The 27,762-nt window shown below is 37.8% G+C and overlaps 1 protein-coding gene across 7 annotated transcripts; it reads right to left on the bottom strand.

Moving 5' to 3' along the window:
• Window positions 1-3,203: 3,203 nt before the first annotated feature.
• Window positions 3,204-18,408, bottom strand: LOC132608813 (uncharacterized). 7 transcript variants are annotated; one of them, XR_009570529.1, is made up of 5 exons: window positions 18,069-18,408; window positions 16,045-16,107; window positions 14,529-15,103; window positions 3,499-3,565; window positions 3,204-3,408 (listed from the first exon to the last, which is right to left on the bottom strand). XR_009570529.1 is itself a non-coding variant. In XM_060322558.1 (4 exons), exons 1-4 carry the CDS (start codon window positions 18,199-18,201, stop codon window positions 3,395-3,397), a joined length of 312 nt encoding a protein of 103 aa, XP_060178541.1. In that variant the 5' UTR covers window positions 18,202-18,408; the 3' UTR covers window positions 3,204-3,394. The 7 variants fall into 7 exon arrangements, 1 of the variants encoding a protein (XP_060178541.1); XR_009570531.1 differs by lacking the exon at window positions 14,529-15,103; XR_009570528.1 differs by lacking the exon at window positions 16,045-16,107.
• Window positions 18,409-27,762: the final 9,354 nt, after the last annotated feature.

Below are 27,762 nucleotides of genomic sequence, written 5' to 3'. Positions count from 1 at the left end.
TGTAAGAAAAATCATGAAGAAGGAGGGGATATCATATCATAGGATTCATGCCTTGGAAAGAAAGGACTAGCCTTACATACCTTTTCGTTTAGCTATTCTACCGCTTGATCGTTCTCCTTCAATGCTCGCGCCCTTACCTTCAAGGGAGTTCACATTATCATTAGCTAATCGATTACTTAAACGTGCTTACTAGAGCTAAAGAAAGTTGGGCAGCATTTCCTTTGTTTATACAACTTTTCCCATACTCTATATCAACTCCCAAACATTCATAACAACGTTCACAATATCATAGACAACAATCGTCATCCATCTATATTATCCGCAATTCATAATTTCACTCCAATTTCTCCATAATTGTGATTATGGTTCATCATCGCACTTTCTCACATATAATACTTATTCCATGTTCTAAATGTCATTCATAACATATTTACAACCACAACATATCCATATTCATGATTCATTCCAAGCTACTACTCAATAATAGCACTATTCCCACATTTATGACCCATTTTCTATATTCTTCAACAATCCAAGTGTTTCAACTTCTCAATATCTTAAACATCATGAAAATATCATAAAACTTACCTTAGATATTGTAGGAACAAGCCTTGAGTAGGAATACACTATACACTTCTTGCACCAAAACCCTAATTCACTTTCATAGGAATTCCTTGACTTGGATGAACTTTAATGTGTTTCTTCCACTTGATTCTTGTTGGTTTGATGAAGATGATCACCAATCTTTCTTGAGTTCTTGTGGATGAAGAGTTTGGAATTCTCTAGAAGTATTGATAGAGAGAGAGAAAAGTGTGGGAATGAAATAAATGAAGTGGGAACACATTTATATAACCAGAACTTATTCAGCTCGTCGGGACTTCCACGGACACTTTCACGGTCCGTGGAACATTGTACGGTTCGTGGAACAGGTCGTGGTTCACCACCAGAAGACCATCATCTCTGCTGGGTATTCCACGGACCAGTATACGGTCCGTGGAAGGTTTCACGGTCCGTGCAAGGGGTCGTGGAACTCACAACTTTTTTTCCGAAGTTGTCCGCGTCATTTCGTTCAGTAGAAAGGTCATAACTCTTGATCCAGATATTGTGTGAGGGCCCACGACCTATGGTTGGAAATATCTTGCAATTATATACAACTTTAATTCTTAGTGTTTTTCCAAATTCCAAACTTATAATTGCGTTTTGTCCCCTCCAAGTCAGATCATTCGAAAATGTTTCCTTAAATCGTCCTTTTGGATGGCTTATGCCCATATTTGGCTTATGGGTCCTTCTTAGGACTTGCTCAACTTTCCATGTACTACTCATATATCTCTTCATATGTCCTTTATAAAACTCTGGCGTGTGGGCCCCACTTAGCTTACAGCAACGAGGGCTTTTCGGCCAGTGACATATGAACCAATTCAACCCATATGGTCTCCAAATGGCATATCTATACCATTATTACACTGTTATAATATAAACTTTCTCCTTAATCCTCGCATAACTTTGCTCTTCCTCAGGCCCGTACTACGCTGGCTATGACCTTGGTAGCGCGAAATTTTTCCAAGGTGTAACAATTCTTTTCTAGTTTTTTGGGTGGTTTTTACACCATCTTCATCTCGATTCATAAGAATATGAGGGCCATCACAAATCACGTCCCATAACTCTGAGTCTTCAGACATGATGAAATCATGCATCCGGGTCTTCCACCACCCATAGTATTATCCACTAAATCTAAGTGGCCTGGTGAAAGCTTGTCGATCTTCAATATTTGGTGGGGTTGCCATTTTACAGATTCCTTCTAGGTGTTAACCTTTTAGAAAGCATCTGCTGTAATACCAATTGTTGTAGGATATGCGTCCACCAAAACACAATATGCAGGGACCTGGTTGTTTACCAGTTCTCTTTCGCAATGCAGTAAGTACAGAAGGCGAGATTTCAGCGTGGAAAACTCCTTGCTCAAGGGATTAAAAACCACGACCTACCCCAGTAAGATTTCACTTCACTAACAAATCTACTTCAGATTACAATCTATTGTAAGCTAGGAACTAAAATTCCATAATCCTTCAACCCTTACAATAGTAACAACCTAGGAACTAACTCTCATATTCCCTCAACCTTTGCAATACTATGATTGCAAATACCTCCACTTGACTAACTCTATCCAGGGAAACTAATGTCAACTGCCTCTTAGCTAGACCAAACTAATGCACCTTATACTAACACTAGCCAAGGGTACCACTTAATATATTGAAAGGTAAATTGCCTAACAACTACTAAGAATTTGAAATACCTACAACAGCTTCTTATAAAAGAAGAGTAGTTTTACAAGTAAAAGCACATAAAACAAAGCTTAAAAAAAAACTAGAAAACTAAAGCATATTCAGTGTTGGAATCAGGTCCTTCAGTTTGTGATGGGCTTTATTGAACACTTGGAGACTCTTGCGACGGCTGCACCTTTTGGGTGATTTTTTAGGTTTTCCAAATGATGCACAATATGTTGCAACATGTTGTATATATAGTGGGAAGCATGTGGGATGTATATAGACCACTCATTCAATAGTTTGACCTAAAGCATGGGCCAGCTCACTGCTGTACTTGTGTCCAGTGACTAGCTCAGCTTTACAGCTGTCTCTACTGACGGTGCATGGTGCACAGAGAGCAGATCACAGACCAGGTCTCTATCTGTTTCTGAATTAGTTTGACAATCATCAAAACCAAAAACACTTAGATTTATCAGGTTTAGCTACTCATAGTGAATGAAGAACAATAAGAGGTAATAGAAATCATAATGCTTATGATTTATTGATTGGAATTGAAAGAAAGTAATTACAATTGTTTGTTCTCCACTATAAGAAAACTAGCCATTAACGAAGGGAAATCTGGTAACTAAAAGGCTGAATCTAGTCCCTAATGGTAAATAGCGACGGGAAAAAGATGGTAGCCACCCGTTGTAATAGGCTTCGCCACTAAAGGTCAACTACGATGGGCTTAATAATCTTGTCGTTAAACACTTTTAGGGGCCGCACATTATCTGGTCCTGAATGTCTTTTGGTGACTTGCACTTAGCTAGTCTTAAATGTCTTTTAGTGACGAAATTACTGGTCCCTGTTTGAAGATCTACAAACAGCGATTATATTTTTAGGGACCATGTTTCTGGTCCTTATTTACCTAAAAATTTTCCCCTCAAGCTTGATGTCATCAAATCTAATTTTTATTATTTAATATAAAGACGAATATAAAGAAAACTCATGCTCTAATATATATATATATATATATATATATATATATATTGTAATTAATCACAAAAAACAATGTTTAACATCTAGTGGTAAGTCACAATATTCTGTCTTCAAAAGTCAGCTTGCATGTCTTCAATACATCTTAACTTGCAACTTCAATCTTCAAATCCTGTAAAAAGGTTCAAAAATCCAGAAAAAATGATAAATTTCAACTCTTACTAATATGTAATTTTACTCTAACAATGATTAAACAACTTACCCCATAAGAAGCGTAAATCAGCAGGTGTTATCATGTACTTGAAAAATATTATAGCAACATAAAAGAGCTGCAGGAATATAAGAAAAATGAATTAGAAAAACTTTGAAACAAATACTACAAAGTGGAATATATAAAAAATCAAATGTAGTGCGTTCATCTATGCTAAAAAAAAGAGGTAAAAATGCAGAAAGCCGACACCAAATCAACTTAAATGTCATAATTGAATCTTCTTCCCCTGCTATAACAAATAAAGCATCAACAGCAAGTCACTAGTCGAAGACAAAAACTACTTAGTGTGGTTAACTTTTCAAATAAGTAGATAGCAGGGCCTCAATATGATTATCCATGACATGTATGAAAATATATTCCTAAGATAACCCATCTGTTACCAATGTTTGTTACAAAAACATGCCTAACAGAGATTAGAATTAGAGGTGGGGAGAGGCATGCGGTTAATGGGTTGGCCATCTTGAAAAGCTCTTTAGAAGTTCTTTAGAAACATTACTGAACAGAGAGTGTAAATTGCATTCATCAATAGCCGATGGCCATGGTTACAGCAGAACAACAAGTTCACTCTCTTAATTTATGTGGGGTACGCATCCATATCTCTTTTAGTTAAAATAGTAGAAAATGAACCAGAAATTGTCAAGAGTCTGCATAAATTGAAACTAAGAAAAGAGGCGATACTAAAATTTTGGATATCCAACAACCACATTATTACACCTTGAAAAATTCATGTCGTCGTGTAGTGAGTGAATGACTGCGAGCTTAAGGATAACAGGAAGTTCTTAAGATTATAAGACGGATAATTAGAGGTCCTAGAGTGCGTACGTTAAGATCTTGAAGTTATATGAATTGATGGAATAAGGATTGATAAGGATAAGTGGAGTATAAGTGAGGTTTAGGAAAGGTTTCGTAAATTATTGTGCTAAGAATTGTTTGGTAAGGTCTTGAGGACGAGTTATAGGGATGTTTATATCATTAATGAAGTATTAAACAAGTGTTAAGAAATTTGTATAAGGATTGGAGATCAAACGAAACGACGAGAACAACTTCGGAAAAACTATGAGTTACACGACCATGTTATACGGCCCGTGGAATGTTATACAGACCGTATAATGGTCCGTATAACTCAAAAGCAACTAAGTATTACATGGTGGTGAACCACGATCACTTTCACCGACCGTGCCATGTTCCACAGACCGTACAATTGTCCATGGAAGTCCCGACGGGCTGAGTAAGTTCAATTATATAAATGTGATTCCACTTCATTAATTTCATTTCCCACACACTTCTTCGTCTCTCTCAAAACCTCTAGAAGGTTCCACATACTTCATCTTCAAGAGTACAAGGGAAATCAAAGGTTTATACCATAGATTTAAGTGAATCAAGTGCAAGGAAGCTCACTAGGGTTCCTCCAAGTCAAGAAAACTCAAGGGAAGTGAGTTAGGGTTTTGGTGCAAGAAGAGAAGTTCCACTCAAGTGTTGTTCATCCATCATCCAAGGTGAGTTTTATGATCATTCTTGATTGTTTAAGGTGTTGAAAGTTAAAAACACATGGATTGTAGAAAGACATAGAAAATGGGTCATAAATATGGGAATAGTGACATTGTTGAATAAAGGTTTAGATTGAGTCATGACTATCGATATGTTGTGATTGTAAATATGTTATTAATGACATTTAGACCATGAAATAAGTATTATTTATGAGAAAACGCGATAGTGAGCTATAACCATAATTGTGGAGAAATTGAAGGAAAAATGGTGAATTATGGGAAATGTAGATGAATGATGATTGTTGTTTGCGATATTGTGAATATTGTTATGAACGTTTGGGAGTTCATATAGAATATGGGAAAAGTAGTAAAAACAAAGGAAATGCTGCCCAATTTTCCCTAGAAATAGTAACACGTTCTTATAGCCGATTAACTAATGTTGATGCGAATTATCTTGAAGGTAGAAAAGAGGGCATTGAAGGAGAACAAGAAAGCAATAGATTAGTTAAGCGTAAAAGGTATGTGAGGCTACTACTTTCTTTCTATGGCATGAATCCTATAGCATGATTTTTCTTTCCTCTTCATAATTCTCCTACATTCTGGAAGACGATGAGTCTATGTTCATGAATAGCTATATGAGAATAGAGATACGTTATGAGCCTAATAATGATGATGATGAGCTTGAGTCTAAAGATTCTACAGTTATGATATGATGTTTCTATAAGTTAATAATGTCGTTTGTTGTATACACTCCCCTTATACACTATTTCCTTCAAGGTGAGGTAGAATACTCATAGATGCTCCATAATGGAATCGGGCGTTCACGACCCTATGTCACCCCGATAGAGTATAATTTTCTTAAGTTTCCAGTCATGCATTATGATAATAATATGATGAGAATATGATAAGTCTATGATATGTACATGATGCTATCGCACCGTGCCTATATGGCCGGGCGGACACCGCTAAGGCGGGCAGCTATATGTATACACCCTGTCTAGGTGACATGGGCAGACACCACTAGTGGGCGGCATGAGATTGTACCCCGGACGCTGGAGGCCTGGACGCAGGCTAATGATTATCACACCGATCCGATATGGACGGGCAGCTTATACATTTATTCATATATGATATGATGATGATTATGAGTAAGACAACATGTGTTATTTCTTTTATAAGAGACAGTCATATACAGTTGCTCCTTATTGATGCTTCCTTTATCTCATTGACATATTGTTGTCGTTTATGCCTCTCGTACTCAGTACAATGTTTGTACTGACGTCCGTTTTCTTTGGCTTTTGTGTTCATGCCCACAGGTAGACAGGGAGGTGATCTTGACCCAGACTCGTAGGAGCTAGTAGTTGATCGGAGGGCACTCCATTATCCCGGAGGTGCCTTGATTATTCTTTTGTGTACATATACCTATTTTGGGCACGACGGGGTCCTGTCCCGTCCTTATGTCTAGCACTCCAGTAGAGGCTCGTAGATACGCAGTGTGGGTTATATGTTCTCACGAGGTTGCTGTTATGTATATATATATTATTTTGATGGCCGAAAGGCTTATGTATATAAAAGTATTTATGTTTTCAAATGAAAGATGATATTCTTATAATGTGAGTATGAATATGATAAAAGAACGTATAATGAGTATGATGAGTAGTAGAATGAGTGGTGCTCGGTGGTTAGCCCCGGGTACCCGTCACGACCCCTAGTCGGGTCATGACAAAAGTGGTATCAGAGCAGTTCAGTCCTAGGAAGTGTCTACGAGCCGTGTCTAGTAGAGTCTTGTTTATGGTGTGTTGTGCGCCACACTAATAAACAGGAGGCTACATGGCATTTAGGAAAAATGACCATCTTTCATCTTAAGAGATCGTGCGATAGAGCTGTATTATAAGATTTTCCCCTCTTAATAATGTGTTATGATTTCAGCAATGCCGCCAAAAGGAAAAGCTGCAGCCGCCCAGAAGAGCAAGACTACGACAAAAAGGTGGGTGGAAAGAGAGCCGCCAATGAATGTAGAAGAGGGCGAATCACATAATGAGGCCCCATCTAGTACTTCCTCCACCCCGCCCAATGTAGAAGAACAAAGGGGGGCTTCAGCTCTAGTTCCTCCATCGGTTGCTTCGGGTCAACAAGTTACCGAGGCCATTCACCTATTGACGCAGTTAGTTTCCGCCCAGGCACAGCGGCAGAATGTGAGCTCAAGTGATTGGGCAACTAGTACCAGAGCCCGTGACTTTATGAGCTTGAATCCTCCAGAGTTTTTCGGGTCAAAGCCGGATGAAGACCCGCAAGGTTTTATTGACGATATGTTGAGAACATTGAGGATTATTCATGCCTCCGAGACCGAATCTGTGGAGTTGGCTTCCTATAGATTCCGAGATGTGGCGGTATTGTGGTACAATAATTGGCTAGCATCAAGAAAAGAAAATGCGCCTCCTCCCGTGTGGCAAGAATTTGTAGATGCTTTCATCCGTCACTATTTGCCACCCGAGGTCCGCCGAGCTAGAGCGGATAGGTTCTTAAATCTAAAGTAAGGAAATATGAGTGCCCGGGAATATAGCCTTCAGTTTAATTCCTTGGCTAGATATGTCCCGACTATGGGCCGAGATGGGAGATAGGGTACACAAGTTTGGGAGTGGCCTAGGGCCACATCTATTCAAGGATTGTTTGACTGCTTCGTTGCAAGACGGGATGGATATTTTTCGAATAAGGCCCATGCCCAGAACTTAGAGGGACGACAGCAACCACAAAGAGGTGATCATGATATCGATAGAAGGCAAAGCAAGAGGGCCAGATCTATGGGGGCAAGCAGTGATTGTAGAGGGGGATCAAGGCAGACATATTCTAGACACTTAGGCCAGTCGGTGACTAGCGTACCTCCACGATTTACAGGTAGGAGATTTGATCGCTCCTTTCGTTCAAGACAGGGTCAGAGTTCGAGGGCCTCAGATTCTCAGTTCAGGGAAGATTATAGTCGGAGGAGACCCCCAGTACCGCGGTGCAGCCAGTGCGGTAGACTACATTCCGGACAGTTTCGCCAAGGTTCAAATGCTTGCTATGCCTGCGGCCAGGTTGGGCATATAATGCGAGATTGCCCGTCGACAAGTGGTAGAGTTGGGGTTCAACCCACATGATCAGTGGCTGGTTCATCTTCAGTGCGCCCAGTAGGGCAGACTCCCCAGATTCCAGCAGGTTGAGGTAGAGGCAGAGGGGGAGCATCTACTTCAGGTGCCACTCAGCCCCGTGTATATGCTTTGGCCGGACGACAGGATCTTGATTCCTCCCCAGATGTGGTCACAGGTACATTATCCATATTTTCCCATGATGTGTGCGCATTGATAGATCCGGGTTCTACTTTTTCCTATGTTACTCCATATGTTGCTTGTTGTATTGGGGTGAAACCTGAGCCAATTAAACCTTTTGAGGTATCTACTACGGTTGGTGATCCCGTGATAGCTAGACAAGTCTATAAGAATTGTGTACTTGTGATATGCAATCGCCAGACCAAAGATGATTTAATTGAGCTGGAAATGTTAGATTTTGACGCGATTATGGGTATGGATTGGTTGGCCTCATGTTATGCTAGTGTTGATTGCCGAATGAAAATAGTTTGATTTCAATTTCCGGGAGAGCCCGTGCTTGAATGGAAGGGTAATACAACATCTCCAAAAGGTAGGTTTATTTCCTACCTTAAGGCAAGAAAGATGATAGCTAAGGGCTATATTTACCATCTAGTTCGAGTTCATGACACTGAAGTAAAGTCACCAACTTTCCAATCCGTTCCGGTAGTGAATGAATTTTCGGATGTATTTCCAGATGAACTTCCAGGCCTTCCTCCAGAAAGAGAGATTGATTTCGCCATTGATGTGTTGCCGGACACCAAGCCTATTTCCATTCCTCCGTATCGAATGGCTCCGGCAGAATTGAAAGAGCTAAAGGCACCGTTGAAAGATTTGCTTGAAAAAGGGTTTATTAGAATAGTTCATCACCGTGGGGAGCACCTGTTTTATTTGTAAGGAAGAAAGATGGCTCCTTACGAATGTGCATCGATTATAGGCAGTTGAATAAGGTGACGATAAAGAACAAATATCCTCTTCCAAGGATTGATGATTTGTTTGATCAATTACAGGGTGCCAAATGGTTTTCTAAAATAGATTTGAGGTCGGGTTATCATCAAGTGAGGGTTAGAGAAGAAGATATTCCCAAAACAGCTTTCAGAACAAGATATGGCCATTATGAATTCCGGGTGATGTCGTTTGAGTTGACTAATGCTGCGACAGTGTTCATGTATTTGATGAATAATGTATTCAGGCCACTCTTGGATTTATTCGTGATAGTATTCATTGATGATATTTTGGTATACTCTCGCATAGAATCAGAACATGCAGATCATTTACGTATCGTTCTTGGAATTCTTCGAGCCCGAGAATTATATGCAAAATTTTGAAAGTGCGAGTTTTGGCTGAATTCTGTAACATTTCTGGGTCATGTTATTTCAGATGATGGCATTCGAGTCGACACTCAGAAGATTGAAGCTGTGAAGACTTGGCCAAGGCCTACGACGCCTACAGAAGTCCGTAGTTTTTTGGGATTGGCAGGGTACTATAGAAGATTCGTAGAGGGATTCTCGTCTATTTCAGCCCCATTGACGAAGCTAACCCAGAAGTCAGTCAAATTTCAATGGAATGATGCTTGTGAACGCAGCTTCCAAGAGTTGAAGGACAGATTAACCTCAGCTCCAATCTTAACACTTCCAGAAGGGCCAAATGGTTATGTTGTGTACTGTGATGCTTCCGGTGTTGGGTTAGGATGTGTGTTAATGTAGCACGGTAGAGTCATTGCTTATGCTTCGAGACAGCTGCGGAAACATGAGAGGAACTATCCAACACATGACCTCGAATTGGCTGTAGTCATTCACGCAATAAAGATGTGGAGACATTACTTGTATGGTGTGCAGGTTGATATCTATACAAATCACAAGAGTCTTTAGTACATTTTCAAACAGAAGAAGTTAAATCTGCGGCAGAGGTGGTGGTTAGAGTTATTGAAAGGTTACGATGTGAATATTTTGTACCACCCCGGAAAAGCATATGTAGTAGCCGATGCGCTTAGCAGCCGATCAATGGGCAGTTTATGCAAAGTTCCTCCGGAAAGGAAAGAATTAGTTCATGAGCTCCATCAACTAACTAATCTGGGAGTACATGTAATTGATTCGGGTAGTGCAGGAATTAGTATTAACGATCCCACAGTTTCATCCCTGACTATGGAAGTGAAAGAGCGTCAGTATGAAGATCCTCACTTGTGCCATTACAGAGACTCATCTCATGGAAAAGATACGTCCCCATTTGAAGTTTCTATGGATGGAATTCTTAGATACCAAGGCAGACTATGTGTTCCGAATGTCACAGAATTGCGCCGTCGAATTCTAGAAGAAGCCCATTACTCTCGGTATTCTATTCACCCAGGTACAGCAAAGTTGTATCACAATCTTAAATTGATATATTGGTGGGATGGCATGAAGAGAGACATAGCAGAATTTGTAGCTCAGTGTCCAAATTGCCAGCAAGTAAAGATCGAACATCAAAAGCCAGGAGGATTGTTGCAAGCAATGGAAATCCCTACTTGGAAATGGGAAGTGATCAACATCGATTTTATTGTGGGGTTACCTCGTTCTCGAACCAAATATGATTCTATATGGGTGATTGTGGACAAACTCACGAAAGAAGCCCATTTTCTTCCAGTCGGAACTACATACTCAGCAGAAGACTATGCAAGGTTGTATCTCAAAGAAATTGTGCGGCTCCGTGGTATTCCACTATCCATTATCACAGATAGAGGAGCCCAATTTACAGCCAAGTTCTGGAAGTCTTTTCAAGAAGTTCTAGGTACCCAAGTGAAGTTTAACACGGCATTTCATCCGCAGACCGATGGACAGGTCGAACGTACTATTCAGACTTTGGAAGATATGCTACGGGCATGTATACTAGATTTTGGTGGTAGTTGGGATGATCACTTGCCTCTAATCGAATTTGAATACAACAATAGTTATGAAGCTTTATATGGAAGGAAGTGTAGGTCCCCAATTGGATGGTTTGAAATAGGAGAAGCACAGTTAATAGGTCCTGAATTGGTTCAGCAAGCGGTAGAAAAAGTCAAGGTGATCCGAGATCGATTGTTGACAGCCCAAAGTCGCCAAAAATCTTATGTGGACAACCGTCGGCGAGAGTTGGAATTTAAAATTGATGACTGGGTATTTCTTAAAGTGTCGCCAATGAAAGTGGTGATGAGATTTGGCAAGAAAAGAAAGTTAAGTCCTCGTTACATTGGACCCTATAAAATTATCCGCAAGGTGGGCCATGTAGCCAATGAATTGGACTTGCCTTCAGAACTTGAATAAGTCCACCCAGTATTTCATGTCTCGATGCTCCGTAAGTGTGTTGGAGACCCTACAAGGATAGTCCCGATTGATGATGTCCAAGTGACAGAAAAGCTAGCATATGAAGAAGTGTCTATTGCCATCTTAGACAGGCAAGTACGACGACTTCGAAATAAGGAAGTAGCTTCAGTCAAAGTCTTATGGAGAAATGACAACCAGGAAGAAATGACTTGAGAAGAAGAAGAGAGTATGAAGTTCAAGTATCCGCACTTATTCCAACCCCCAGGAGAGATTCAAGATGAAACACCAACATTATAAGGTATGTATGCTTACTTTTCATGCTTTTGGTCGTGTGTGGCCAATTTATAGTTCTAATGTATTGTGGCCCTGTGAGGCAATATTATTATGGGTTGTTTTGATAGGACGGTAGTGCCATATTATAGGGAAAACTCTGGCGAAATTTTCGTAGAATTCCTGAGTGTTTAACATTCGAGGACGAATGTTCCAAAATGGGGGAAGCATGTTACACCTTGGAAAATTCATGTCATCGTGTAGTGAGTGAACGACTGCGAGCTTAAGGATAACATGAAGTTCTTAAGATTACAAGATGGATAATTAGTGGTCCTAGAATGTGTACGTTAAGATCTTGAAGTTATATGAATTGATGGAATAAGGATTGATAAGGATAAGTGGAGTATAAGTGAGGTTTAGGAAAGGTTTCGTAAATTATTGTGCTAAGAATTGTTTGGTAAGGTCTTGAGGACGAGTTATAGGGATGTTTAGATCATTAATGAAGTATTAAACAAGTGTTAAGAAATTTGTATAAGGATTGGAGATCAAATGAAACGACGAGAACAACTTCGGAAAAACTATGAGTTACACGACCATGTTATACGGCCCGTGAAATGTTATACAGACCGTATAATGGTCCGTATAACTCAAAAGCAACTAAGTATTACATGGTGGTGAACCACGATAACTTTCACCGACCGTGCCATGTTCCACGGACCGTACAAGTGTCCATGGAAGTCCCGGCGGGCTAAGTAAGTTCAATTATATAAATGTGATTCCACTTCATTAATTTCATTTCCCACACACTTCTTTGTCTCTCTCAAAACCTCTAGAAGGTTCCACATACTTCATCTTCAAGAGTACAAGGGAAATCAAAGGTTTATACCATAGATTTAAGTGAATCAAGTGCAAGGAAGCTCACTAGGGTTCCTCCAAGTCAAGAAAACTCAAGGGAAGTGAGTTAGGGTTTTGGTGCAAGAAGAGAAGTTCCACTCAAGTGTTGTTCATCCATCATCCAAGGTGAGTTTTATGATCATTCTTGATTGTTTAAGGTGTTGAAAGTTAAAAACACATGGATTGTAGAAAGACATAGAAAATGGGTCATAAATATGGGAATAGTGACATTGTTGGATAAAGGTTTAGATTGAGTCATGACTATCGATATGTTGTGATTGTAAATATGTTATTAATGACATTTAGACCATGGAATAAGTATTATATATGAGAAAACGCGATAGTGAGCTATAACCATAATTGTGGAGAAATTGAAGGAAAAATGGTGAATTATGGGAAATGTAGATGAATGATGATTGTTGTTTGCGATATTGTGAATATTGTTATGAACGATTGGGAGTTGATATAGAATATGGGAAAAGTAGTAGAAACAAATGAAATGCTGCCAAATTTTCCCTAGAAATAGTAACACGTTCTTATAGCCGATTAACTAATGTTGGTGCGAATTCTCTTGAAGGTAGAAAAGAGGGCATTGAAGGAGAACAAGCAAGCAATAGATTAGTTAAGCGTAAAAGGTATGTGATTCTAGTACTTTCTTTCTATGGCATGAATCCTATTGCATGATTTTTCTTTCCTCTTCATAATTCTCCTACATTCCGGAAGACGATGAGTCTATGTTCATGAATAGCTATATGAGATAAGAGATACGTTATGAGCCTAATAATGATGATGATGAGCTTGATTCTAAAGATTCTAGAGTTATGATATGATGTTTATATAAGTTAATAATGTCGTTTGTTGTATACACTCACCTTATACACTATTTCCTTCGAGGTGAGGTAGAATACTCATAGATGCTCCATAATGGAATCGGGGGTTCATGACCCTATGTCACCCCGATAGAGTATAATTGTCTTAAGTTTCCAGTCATGCATTATGATAATAATATGATGAGAATATGATAAGTCTATGATATGTACATGATGCTATCACACCGCGCCTATATGGCCGGGCGGACATCGCTAAGGCGGGCAGCTATATGTATACACCATGTCTAGGTGACATGGGCAGACACCACTAGTGGGCGGCATGAGATTGTACCCCAGACGCTGGAGGCCTGGACGCAGGCTAATGATTATCACACCGATCCGATATGGACGGGCAGCTTATACATTTATTCATATATGATATGATGATGATTATGAGTAAGACAACATGTGTTATTTCTTTTATAAGAGACAGTCATATACAGTTGCTCCTTATTGATGCTTCCTTTATCTCATTGACATATTGTTGTTGTTTATGTCTCTCGTACTAAGTACAATGTTTGTACTGACGTCCGTTTTCTTTGGATGCTGTGTTCATGCCCACAGGTAGACAGGGAGGTGATCTTGACCCAGACTCGTAGGAGCTAGTAGCTGATCGGAGGGCACTCCATTATCCCGGAGGTGCCTTGATTATTCTTTTGTTTACATATACATATTTTGGGCATGACGGGGTCCTGTCCCGTCCTTATGTCTAGCACTCCAGTAGAGGCTCGTAGATACGCAGTATGGGTTATATGGTCTCACGAGGTTGCTGTTATGTATATATATATATATATTATTTTGATGGCCGAAAGGCTTATGTATATAAAAGTATTTATGTTTTCAAATGAAAGATGATTTTCTTATAATGTGAGTATGAATATGATAAAAGAACGTATAATGAGTATGATGAGTAGTAGAACGAGTGGTGCTCGGTGGTTAGCCCCGGGTACTCGTCACGGCCCCTAGCCGGGTCGTGACACACATATGTGGAATCCTTGAAATATAAATCACCAACACATTAAATGCATACTAACAAAATTCAGCACCACATCTATGCAAATGAACAAAATAAATTAAATTTTCGGCCAATTTGTTACTTACTCGATATGTTCAGGCGGTATCAAAGGCTAGACATCAGAGTATTAGCTAATACAAATGCTTTGGATTGCTTAAATTATTCCATATCATCTTCTAAGGTAACAAGCTATCCTTCAAAGATTTATTTTCCTCTCGACACGAACGTAGCTCGGACGATAATTCAGCATTTGAAGAACTGCCACCTTTCAAGTACAGTAATTGCCGAAAGAAAATAACTCTCACAATAATAGTTATGGGCAAAAAAATTAAGACTCCTAAATTAGGATATTGGGAGAATGCTGATTGAATTTTCCATTATTCAAACATGTAAGGATCCTGAAAGATTGGATCAATTACATTTTTTATAGAACACTTTTATATCACTAAACCGTTTACCAGATTTTGCTATCATAAAATTCACTTTTCTATCAATCTTCAAATAGTAGTCTACAAGTGGCCATGCTGAGCCACGGCCCAAGCTCAAAACAAAAGAGTGCTAACTTGGATTAAATACGAAGAATAATTTGTGTCATGTACATCTTCAAATCTTCATGCTAAGATAAATGCTGCTAACACTACCTAAATCCCCCGTAGCGTAGCTGCAAATATATGACTTAAACAGTGTAAAAAACTGCATAATTCAATCCAACTCTGAAGAGGATAACTGTTACTATTATGTTTTAAAATTATTCAAAAAGCAATGATAAGTGCCGCCGCACAACATTACTATAAAACTAGAAGTCGCATTATCGTGAAGTTGGGCTTAAGCTATCCATTTAAATAACAGAAAATGAAACTACATCCTACAAAATGTCATTCCCATTGCCAGCAAGAGCAACAATCTGCTCATATTTATTTTGAGCATTTCTAGCTTTTTAATCCCCACTGATAAACATATAGCACTTTTTCCTAGTGAAGCTGCCTCTATGTAAGTTTTTCTTTTTGGTAATAAAATGTGAAATATTACCATTACAAACACAAGAAATACAAACTAAAGAGCATCTACGAGTAAAGTACCATCTTCTAGGAAGGGTGCAGTTTAAAATGCCAAGATTTTATCATTCAAGTTCAATAAACGGTACAACTATTATGCTTCTCCTAATAAATGCCCGCATACTAAACATGGCACAGATAATGCTAATATTTTTACTTAACAAATAAAATCTAAATAGCAGATCAAAATAGAAGATAAATAAGAAGGTCCATTTTTCACAAAGCTGAAAAGTATCACGACTGAGTACACTGAACATCCTGTAGACATTAACACATTAGAAGAAGACATGAAAGGTCTCACTGGTAACTTAGCTAATTTAACAACCTGTAATATGAATCCAATATACAAGAAAACAATGAATAAAGCTCCATACTTCGAGTACAATACCGCAGCTAAAGAAAGCAGCAATGGAGGTACTCCTGGATAAAAATATTAAAATCTAAGCAAGGAAGTAACACCGATGGCATGTTGTATTGCAGTTACAATAGTGCAAGTAAACCACAATACACTAATCTAGATTTTCAAAATAATAAAATGAGATTCTACCTCAAAATTCACGTTGCACATCACTATACAAATAGACCAAGATCTAAAAAATTTATCTCCCGTCTGTAATATGAAAAAAAAAAGTTAAAAACATTTATAGGCACATCTATATTTATAATGAAAATGCTAAATAAGTTCCCGTAAATATTAAGTTTACACTCCATATAAAATATAAAATTAGGGAAAAAGAAAGAGTAAAAAGGAGAAAAGATTACAAAGATAGAGAAGTAAGAGTCTCTTTCAAATTACTGAACCAGAAAGTTCCACAAAACAAACGAAAAAATATATCAAAGAAGAGGTTACAGAGGAGATAAACTTACCATGCTTGAGATGAGAGAGTCAGAAGTGAAACTTACCAAGCACAGAGTGTGATGATAGTTTGAATGTTTCAGAGGTTTATCGAAAGTAGACCACTGACTTTTAACAGATAAGATCAATGGAACAGAGAAAGACTTAATTAAAAAGTTGGTGGCACATTTGAGATTACCTACCTGTGAGGAATGAAAAAACCTCTAATTGTCACATATATATATATATATATAGTAGTAAAATTCATTTCTTAATCCTAAGAACGTTGCTTTGTGTCCATAAGAAAAGGAGTGTATTTTGATATGTGAAAGAGGCTTTTGATGCTCTCTAATAAGAGGAGGGGGATCAGTTCAATCAGTTCTTCTTGATTTACTCTTGCTAGACCAAGAGAGAAGAAAGATTCCTACTTTTACTTCCTTACTATTCTCTTAGTAGAATATGTACCAACACTTCTTACTTCCATACGCACAAAATTTTGTTTGTTATTAAATGTTAATCTTTCAACATCAAGGAGGAAATGTGATAGGCAAATTAAGAAAATATAATAAATCCTTATTTCAGAGGAGATTTACAAATTTAACTGCAGTTAAGATGCACATTATAGTTTTAAACAAAATTGTGTGTATCCACATCAAGTAGTTGTGTTGTCAGTAGAGTTAAAAAAATTATATTTGGCTGTTACACGATTGAACTCACAAAACAATTGAATTTCTCATCCATAAAGAGTCGCTATTAATGTAAGATGTTCAAAGTCAGTTTATCGACAAAATGTTCAGCGTCCAAGTGAAAGAATCATTTGCACACAATTCTCAACAAACATCAAGAAAGTTGTATATTCAGTCATGTATTGAAAAAGAAAAGCAGTCTCAATCTCTCTCGATACTAACCTTAACTGATATTGGAGAAGCCGACGAAAGAAAACCAACACTTTGGTTCAGTCAAGGAGAAATAAAATTAGAAATTGAACAAGGTGGATGTTGAATATATGGAGGGCGTAAACAGCTTTAGTGGAATATGCTGTATACTTTTGTTGTCTATTCTCTGGATGTAATGTTATTGATTGGGAAAAAAAATCCTATTCAGGAAACATCAGCTATGTCCAAAAGACAGCATAAGATCAACCCATAAGCTCACAAGATTTCAAGCAGAAGTAATCACAAAGAACCATAAAGATCACCTTTTAGCAAATACCCATATAGATAATCTCATCAGATCAAGAACTAGACCCATCTACAAAATCTTTCTACTAAACCACACACACACATACACACACCAAGAAAAACAAAGCAAAACAAGTAGAAATCAACTGTGAAATTTCCACTCAGATCACCTTTTTAGCCAACACCCATACAAATTATCTCATCAGATCAATCACAAATCAAAAACTAAACCCAATTATTAAAAATTTCTACTGACACACACACCAAGAAAAATAAAACAAGAGGAAATAGCCAGTGAAATTTCTGTAAAGATCACTTTTTTTAGCCAACACCCATATAGATTATCTCATCAGATCAAATCAACAAATGCACAACAAATTTAAAAACTTTTTTAGGGTTTACCAAGCACAATCAGCTATCACGCACATCATCAAAAGAGGAACAAAGAAAAGAACCAACTTTTATACTAACAACAAAAATTAAGACATACCCAGATCAAATCAAAGACAAATCAACATACCCAAATGTTATTTTCACAAAAAAAAAGTTCCATACCCACGCTTCTTATTTCTGATGCTGACTTGGTACACGCCCCAAGAGAAAGCACCAAAAGTAGCAAGGAAAATGGCCAAAGCACTTGAGCATACCTGGGTATACTGGAGATTAGGGCTTTGAGATGCGAAGACATGTTGGTGTTTCAGTGAAACAAAGAAGTGATTATAATTTTCTACAATGTTTTGGTTTTATTATATTTCGTTTGGCACCTGTGTTTTCAGGAAAAAAAAGTTTTTTAAGCTTTCAATATTTTGGTACTCTATTTCGTTTGCCACTCCTCTTTGGCGCTCAAGGCCCGACAAACAATGAATAGGGATTTGGGACCAGTTTATGATTTCTTTAGGACCAGATTTAGTATATTCGCTATAAAGTACACAATTAAGGACTAGAATATAATCTCGTCCCTATATGTATACTTTTAGGGACCGAATTTTTAACCCGACATTAAATGTTGGTCGCAGATAAACCTTTTTCTTGTAGTGCTCCCAAAAAGCTTCCAAAAACTATGAGTATTCAATGCTAGGGAAATAGAACTAAAATCTAACAAACAATTATCTAAACAAACCCTACAACAAGTATTTTTAATGGTCCAAGTCGTGAGAAATAAGATGAAAAACTGCCCTCGCCGGCACTGTTTTGCAGACCGTAAAAAGTTATACGGTCCGTCAAAATTCCTTCTTCAGCCGCCAAACTGCCTTCATCAGACTTTCTGCACTTCCACTTTGACGGACAGTATAATGTTATACAGTCCGTATATTGCTCTACAGAATTTCCCCTGGCTGAGTTGCTCTCTATTACTACTTGACGGTGCATTCTACGGTTCGTAGAATATTTTGCAGACCATCTTTTGCTCTGTGAAATTTCCTTTGGTCACAAGTATCTTACGAAAAGTTTGTGGTACATTTGACGTGTTGTAGAATGTTCTGTGGTCCGTATCTTGTCCCGTCAAAATTCCCTATTCAATCAACTTGCCATTTTTTAATTCTTTTTGCAAACTTTTGATGTAACTTCTTCAACTTTCGTCATACAAACACTGAAAACCTGAAACACAACAAAAACCACATAAAACGACACGAACTTGCTTGAAAACAAGTAAAACTCTCCGTTAAAAGCATCAAATGTTACGAAATTACACGGCAAATCAATATGGAAGAAACGTGGCGCGGGGAAGAACATTCAAGCTCCCGCACGTAGATAGAAGCTCTACATTCCTTTAATCGCTCCTATCAATAAACAATTTTGATTCTCTAACGAAGAACACCAAAACCCTTGCTTGAGTGCTTGAGAAGAATTTACCTTGGAAATCCTATGTTTTTGTTGACGAATCATGTTAATAATCATGTACAGAGTGTTAGAATCGATGAAGGATCCTTAGAATGATCTTACCTTGACGTGGGAGGTTGAAAAGAGAAGAAAAATGCTCCTTAGGCCTTGAGAAGAGAGTTTAGAATATAAAAACTCAGAATAAAAAGCAAAAGGGTCATATTTATAGACCTGGACCGAATTTCTGATATCGTGCGTCGCGCACTCCATAGCACTCAAAAACCATGCTATGGAGGGTGCGTTGCACGCTCCATAGCACCTAAAACCCATGCTATGGTGGATGCCCCGCATCCTCCACAACATCCAAAAACCATGCTATGGAGGATGCTCCGCATGCTTCATAGCATCCGACACTAAGAATAAGTTCAGTTCATTTTGGTAAAACATGCATAACTTGTTGTACGGGGTTCAGATTAACGAACGGTCTGAAGTGTTGGATCCTAAATTCAAAAACGCATCTTCTAGACTCTGTTTAACTTATGTGAATCCACCGGGTCAACCCTTAGCCTGAAATACGAAAGTGTTATAATATTTCTCCTTAGAATGTTTGTTCTCGAATGATGGATCATAGTTCTCATGGACAAACTTAACATACATGCCATAAATCTTTTTGAAACGTACCTCCCTACTTCTCGTCATGAAAATTAACATGGATTAGCATATATGGGATTTGGGAAGGAAACCGTAAGCACAAATAACATGTGTTTTGGAACATGAGCATGGACATAACTTGATTACATGAGCGTGGGAAGCATGACATGGAACATAAGGACTGAGTGAATGTGATTACGTGGAAACATAGATGTCATAACATGAGACATAGGTAGTGGAAACATGAATGTGAAACATGAGACATGAATATATGGAGACATGAATGTTATAGCATGGGATACAACATGAATATGAAGGTACTTACCTTAAACGTTCTCTACTTGTTCTTCAAACCAGTGCAAATATCTAGACATCATGTCCACTTCGGCTTCCCATGTAGCCACTTCAACCTTCAAGCTTTTTGATGTGGCGTGATTTTACGCCATAATCGATGCTTTTCTGCTATAAGTTTTACTTCTTTTTAAGCAAGTCTATGTGATTTTACGTGGCTTTTAGTGTTTTTCAGGAAACGGAACAGATTCAGAATGAAAATAGTTGAAAGTGCAGAAGTGGTCGTAAACTCAGTTTACGGTCCGTATTCTTAAACATGGGCCGTATTCCATGGGCATATTAAAGAATAAGAAGAACCAGAAAGGCAGGCTGAGGAAATGGTGATTTACGAACAACTTTTACGAACCGTATTCCACTCTACGGTCCGTATCTCAAAGCTTATTTAACCATTCGAGCATTTGGCAGAAAGTCAAAGTTTTGGAAGTTGAAAGACAACTAGGCAATTTACGGATCGTAAATTGGTTTACGGTCCGTTTCTCAGGAGATTGAAGTGGCTCAAAACCGGAAGGAAAACCTGGCCGTAAACTAGTTTACGGTCCGTATTTCACTTTACGGACCGTATTTCGTATTGACGGGGACCAAAGTGCAAATCTACAACTTTCACGTTTTCAGAACCTATAAATAGTCATTGTAGGGTTTTATTAGTTATCAGTTATTATATTTTGACTTTTGGCTTAGAACATTAAATACTCTCTAGTTTTTGAAGGTTCAAATATCAATTCAAGTATTCTCAATTCCTCTTATCTTCCAAAGTAAGCAATTATGAATTCTTCAATTTCTTATTTCTTGTTCTTTGTCATGAGTAGCTAAATTCCCTTACTAGGGTTGTGAACCCAATGATGGGTGTTGTGTGATTGGGTTATGATTGATATACACATAATGGATTATTAGGATTTATTTATTCTTCATTCTTCATTCATAATTAATGGTTGCAAACATTGATTAAAGTCATAACCCTTGATTTATGTGAGAAAATAATTAGGGTTGGTAAGAATAAGTAACAAGGACTCAAATCTTTAAACTTTGTTTAATAAATTCACTTAGGAATAAGAAGAATTTACTTGGCATGATTAATCGTTCTTCATAGTTACTTTCTTATATTTGGGAAAATCATAGAAAGAGATAATCTTTATTTATTGGGAAATAGTAGAGATTCATATAGAGATTAAGTGCATTCATATAATGATCCATTAGAAGTATATCGAGATCAATACCCATGATCATACACTCTATCTAACGGGGAAACAACCTTAGTTTCTTTTACCATAAATTTCCACCACAGCAAGTAGATCGCAATTAGTTATAGAAAAACCAACTATTACCAAAATCATCGGGTTAAGACATTAGACCTAAAAATTAGCATCCTACGACTTTAGTAACCTTTTCACACCATATTCCCTGTGGGATTCGACCCTAACCTTGTTGGGCTACTATATTTGATAACGTCCGCGTTATACCATTAATAGGTGTAATTTGAGCGTATCAAATTTTGGCGCCGTTGACGGGGAATACGGTTTTGAAATTACTAAATAGTGTTTTCTTTATTGAAGTCTTTTGCTTATTCCATCACACCTTTTGAATATTTGTATAGTTGTTTTCTGTGTGTTATTTTATTTAAAAAAATGGCATCTTTCCATCAAAACTTGTTTAGTAGTGATTTTTATTGCGAGCATGGCCAAATTGGTGAGTTCAAACTCATGATGGAGTGCCAGCTAGGTGAGGGTAACAAAAATAAAAAAGCGTTAGAAGAATACTTGGAAACTAGTCTCCAACTTGGTTTGATGATAGACGAAGAAAATCCTCCATGGGCAAATCATTATGAACTCCCCAATGCTCAAGATGAAAGGATAAATCATGAAGATGAGCTTATTGGGAATGCCAAAGAAAAAAATACATTGGAGTCAACCATTGTTCTGAAAAATCTGGTTGGTGTTGACTCCAGTCCGGGGGAAAAAGAGGATGTGGTAATTCAGGAAGTTCAAAAGCCTTATATTTTGCAATTCAAAAATTCAAGAAGGCAGAACGACATTCCTCACTTGAAAGCCAAGAAGTGTAAGACGAAAAATATTTTACTTGGCGTGGTCATCTATTTACCACCCCGCTGCTCGTGGTCACAAACTTGAATCCAAGTTGGGTGCCCAATTCATAAGCTCCAAATGGCGAGAAAAGCGGCAAAGTTGGTAACCGTCGTGCCGTGACGTTAAATCAAGCTCTTGGTGGGAGGAAACCCATCGTTTATAAATTCTTAGAATAATTTATTTTATTGTTTTTACTAATAAAAAAAAGGAGAAAAGGAAATTGGGGTGTTAATGTGCAGAAGAAAAGGAAGATTGTTGTTATGGTGAGGAGAGATGACTATAGCACTCAGTGCTAGCAGGTATGCCTAAGATTTTTTGTATGCTTATGTGATGCAGTGAGGACACTGCAAAATTTTTAGTCGGGGGTGGCTATTTGGTATTGTTGTATTGTAAATATGTGTTTAGGACCCCCCCCCCCCTCAGCTTTTCTTTGCCAGAGTTCTTTTCCTGAGGAGTTTTATATTTTTTGTTGAAACTGGCATGTTTAGGATATTTCTTAGGTTGAATAGAGTAGTTGTGACTTATTTGGTGTTACTCTGTAACTGATGGCATGTTGTTATGGTTGTTGGAAATTTTGGACCCCTCGAAATCTTGACAAATGCATACTTAGAACAGTTATTGGTTGACATGATTGATTCTTTATATGACATTTTGATTGTTGGGGTATTGTGTGTGATAAATGACTACTTAGGAGGTCACAAGTGTAAAAATAATTGTCCTTATGCCAATGTGTGTGTGAGCTGTTAGTTTGGTTCTGTTTATGCATGTATAATCTAGAACTTGCCTGGTTGGTCTTGTATGAAATCCGAAAGTTAGTTTGGTTGTGAGATGATCTTAGGCTTTCTTTGTGTAAATAGTCACTTTGCCTAAATAAGCCTTATCAAAATTCCAAATATCCCTAGTTTCCCTCTGTGAGCCTTTTTGACCTTTTTCTTGGCTAGCCAATTATGAAACCTTACCCTTTTGAACAATTAATTCATATTCGCACCCATTCCCTCTTTGATGCTACTAGATAGATGAGGCAAAATGCCTAAGTTAGGGGTGAATTAAATGTGGAGTAGATGTTAAAAACATAAGTTGGGGGTGGTGGAGTTTGCTAGTGGGAATTCGATGTGGTAGTTGCATATAAAAAAAAATAACATAAAAAAAATCAGAAAATTGTAACACAAAAAGATTTGCAAGTTGGATAGGAATAAAACCACATGGAGGTCGAAAACTTGAAAGAAAATAAAAGGGGTTGGAAAGAAAAGGGGTGAATTAAGGTGAAGAGATGTTGTAGTGTTCAAGGAGGGGAAGTCACTAATATCCAAAAAGTATCCTACTCGTCCCTAAGCCTACATTACAAGCCGAAACAAGTCCTAATGTGATCACAACCAAACAAGCCTAGGATGAAAACATATAAAATATGGGCAAGCCTATGGTATTTGCATGTGTAGATATGAATTTCTTTGTGAGTGTGAGTGTTTTTCTTTTCTCTTTCGTCTTCGTCCCATTCTTGTTATATATATGTGTGTTGGGACATTCGTTGGTCTATGGGAAGGCATAAGGATGAGAATTGAGCAAAATAAAGTGATCGCCTAAAGTAGCGTTTGTGTGCATCATAATGTGTTCGATAATGTAATGTCATGCATTGAAGCTTCATTGTTAGTCATAGCGTTCTTGAGTTATGTATATTGCTTTGAAATAGAAAATTGGGGGTGGTCCTTTGAAGAAAAACATGCATGCCGGTAGTTCAGAGTCAAAACCAATGTAGACATTGTTATTCTATGATATCTAGGTGTTAGATTGAATCGTTGTTTTGTATGGCTTTCTTGAGGACAAGCAAATACTTTAAGTTGGGGGTGTTGATGTGGCGTGATTTTACGCCACAGTCGATGCTTTTCTGCTATAAGTTTTACTTGTTTTTAAGCATGTCTATGTGATTTTACGTGGTTTTTAGTGTTTTTCAGGAAACGGAACAGATTCGGAATGAAAATAGTTGAAAGTGCAGAAGTGGTCGTAAACTAAGTTTACGGTCCGTATTCTTAAACACGGGCCGTATTCCATGGGCGTATTAAAGAATAAGAAGAACCAGAAAGGCAGGCTGAGGAATGGTGATTTACGAACAACTTTTACGGACCGTATTCCACTTTACGGTCCATATTTCAAAGCGTATTTAACCATTCGAGCATCTGGTAGAAAGTCGAAGTTTTGGAAGTTGAAAGACGACTGGGCAGTTTACGGACCGTAAACCAATTTACGGTCCGTATCTCAAGAGATTGAAGTTGCTCAAAACTGGAAGGAAGACCTGGTCGTAAACTGGTTTACGGTTTGTACTTCACTTTACGTACCGTATTTCGTATCGATGGGGACCAAAGTGCAAATCTGCAACTTTCACGTTTTCAGAACCTATAAATAGTCATTGTAGGGTTTTATTAGTTATCAGTTATTATATTTTGACTTTTGGCTTAGAACATTAAATACTCTCTCTAGTTTTTGAAGGTTCAAACATCAATTCAAGTATTATCAATTCCTCTTTTCTTCCAAAGTAAGTAATTATGAATTCTTCAATTTCTTATTTCTTGTTCTTTGTCATGAGTAGCTAAATTCCCTCACTAGGGTTGTGAACCCAATGATGGGTGTTGTGTGATTGGGTTGTGATTGATATACACATAATGGATTATTAGGGTTTATTTATTCTTCATTCTTCATTCATAATTAATGGTTGCAAACATTGATTAAAGCCATAACCCTTGATTTATTTGGGAAAATAATTAGGGTTGGTAAGAATAAGTAACAGGACTCAAAGCTTTAAACTTTGTTTAATAAATTCACTAAGGAATAAGAAGAATTTACTTGACATGATTAATAGTTCTTCATAGTTACTTTCTTATATTTTGGAAAATCATAGAAAGAGATAATCTTTATTTATTGGGAAATAGTAGAGATTCATATAGAGATTAAATGCATTCATATAATGATCCATTAGAAGTATATCGAGATCAATACCCATGATCATACACTCTATCAAACAGGGACACAGCCTTAGTTTCTTTTACCATAAATATCTGGCAAAGTAAGTAGATAGTAATTAGTTATAGGAAAACCAACTATTACCAAAATCATCGGGTTAAGACATTAGACCTAAAACTTAGCATCCTACGACTTTAGTAACCTTTTCACACCATATTCCCTGTGGGATTCGACCCCAACCTTATTGGGTTACTATATTTGACAACGTCTGCGTTATATCATTAATAAGTGTAATTTGAGCGTATCACTTCTCCATATAACTTTTACTGAAGCGACTTTCCTAGTCCTCAACTTGCGAACCTGACCATCAAGAATAGCCACAGGAATCTCTTCATAAGTTAGGCTATCGTTCACTTCTATTATTTAGGTAGGGACCACCAATAACAGGTCTCCCACACACTTTTTCAACATAGATACATGAAACACTGGGTTCACAGAAACCAAATCTTGTGGTAAATCGAGCTCATAAGCCACTTAACCTACCCTTCGTAGGATCCTATATGGTCCAATATATCTGAAGCTAAGCTTTCCTTTCTTCGTAAACCTTATAACGCTTTCATAGATGAAGCCTTCAAAAACACCAATCAACAATCTAAAAGTCTAAGTCTCTACGTCTCACGTCCGAATAGGACTTTTGGCGACTCTGAACCATTTTCAAATGCTCCTAAATCAACTTAACCTTTATGGCCTGATACTAGCATGATAACTATTATTTTATGTGACTTAAATGAGGGGTAAGTGATAACCCACTTACTTTTAAAATCCAGGACACATGCTCTCAACATATCTCCGACCGTTTGAATAGTGTGCTCTGCTTGGCTGTTTATTTGCATATGAAAAGTGGTACAGAGATTTACTTTTGTACCCAATCCTTTCTGAAAGAACTTCCAAAAGTTTGTTGTGAACTAAACATCTCTATCTGACTGGAGTCCATGTAACAAGACAATTTCTTAAATATATAACTTGGCATAATCTTCTGCTGAACCGGTGGTCGTTACTGGTAAAAAGTGTGATGATTTAGTAAGTTGGTCCACAATCACCCAAATCAAGTCATGTTTTCAAGGTGAGAGAGGTAAACTTGTTATGAAGTCTATATTTATCAACTCTTATTATTACGCCCCTTGTTTCTGTCATAGTAAGACTTATGATTTCCTAGTTGAGAGTGCCTTGGGAATTGAGACCCGAGCCTGAGTTTTGGAGATAGAAAGTGTTTTACCCCGTGTAAAATGGTACCAGCAGGCATTCCTGGTGATTTATAGGATTAGGAGTTGAGTGAATTGAATCGACGCGATCTGAACTGAACCAAAAAATCTGCAGGACACCAGTCATGATTGACGGGTCGTCGAACCTGTCGACGGGCCATCATTGTGCGACGTCGACAAGGTTCCGTAGCCAAGCATTCTGCAGGCGCAGGACGATGAGCACGTCGATGGACCGTCAACACGTCGACGGGTCATCGACCCGCTCGTCGAACTGGACCACTGAAGCATTTAATTCTCCGAGTATAAATACACGGTCCACGACTTTATGTCTTATTTCTCTCATTTCCTAGATAAGAAAACCCTAGTATTTTGCTCTCCCAACATTTATGGCAAATTAGTGAAGATTTGACAAGACTTGGACCCCGTAAACTCGAGCTTGTGAAGAAGAAGGTTATTTCTAGGGTTTCTCCAAGAATGGGAAGCTTAGGGAGTTGAAGTTAAAGTGATTCTTGAGATTCTTGACCCCTCAAGGTATGTAAATGATTCCTACCTTTATATTTAAGTTGACTACCAAGAGTTTTAGTGATTGTAGGTAAAGAGAAGGTATTTGTGAGAGTGATAGATTGATGAAGGGCAAGGCACTACATGAGGCTATTTTAAGAAATGATTAGGAATGGATTTACATGTATTCTGATATGTATAGTTGTTTTCATTGTATTGTGGGTATTGTAGTTGATATTGGATTGAATGAGAAGGTTAAGAGTGGTAAGCCTATAAAGGGGATGGTTGTCTTTAGTTCGTTAAGCTTTATATGTGCTTGAGGATGATTAGTAAGCAAGGCAAGTAGCCTAATTAAGACTTATGTTACCTTAATTTTAGACTTACAAGTTCAAGAGGTAGGAGTTGGGCGACTTGATATACGTCAAGGTATGTTAAGGCTTTTCCTTTCTTTCACTTGGCATGATCCTATGATATGAACCAATAAACGAGTCAGAGAGTTCCATATTACTCTATTCTTGTAAGCACTAAGAGAAATACAGTTTTAATGTTTCCATATCCTGGATATGGTATTTCCCCATGTACATATCTTGTGATTTTTTGTCGTAGTAGTAGGAGTTCAGTAAGGCCCATGAGAGA

Source organism: Lycium barbarum, chromosome 9 (assembly GCF_019175385.1).
Source record: "Lycium barbarum isolate Lr01 chromosome 9, ASM1917538v2, whole genome shotgun sequence".
NCBI classification, from domain to species: Eukaryota; Viridiplantae; Streptophyta; class Magnoliopsida; order Solanales; family Solanaceae; genus Lycium; species Lycium barbarum.
The sequence above is the reverse complement of the archived record's forward strand: the minus strand, read 5'-3'. Positions and strand labels throughout refer to the sequence as shown.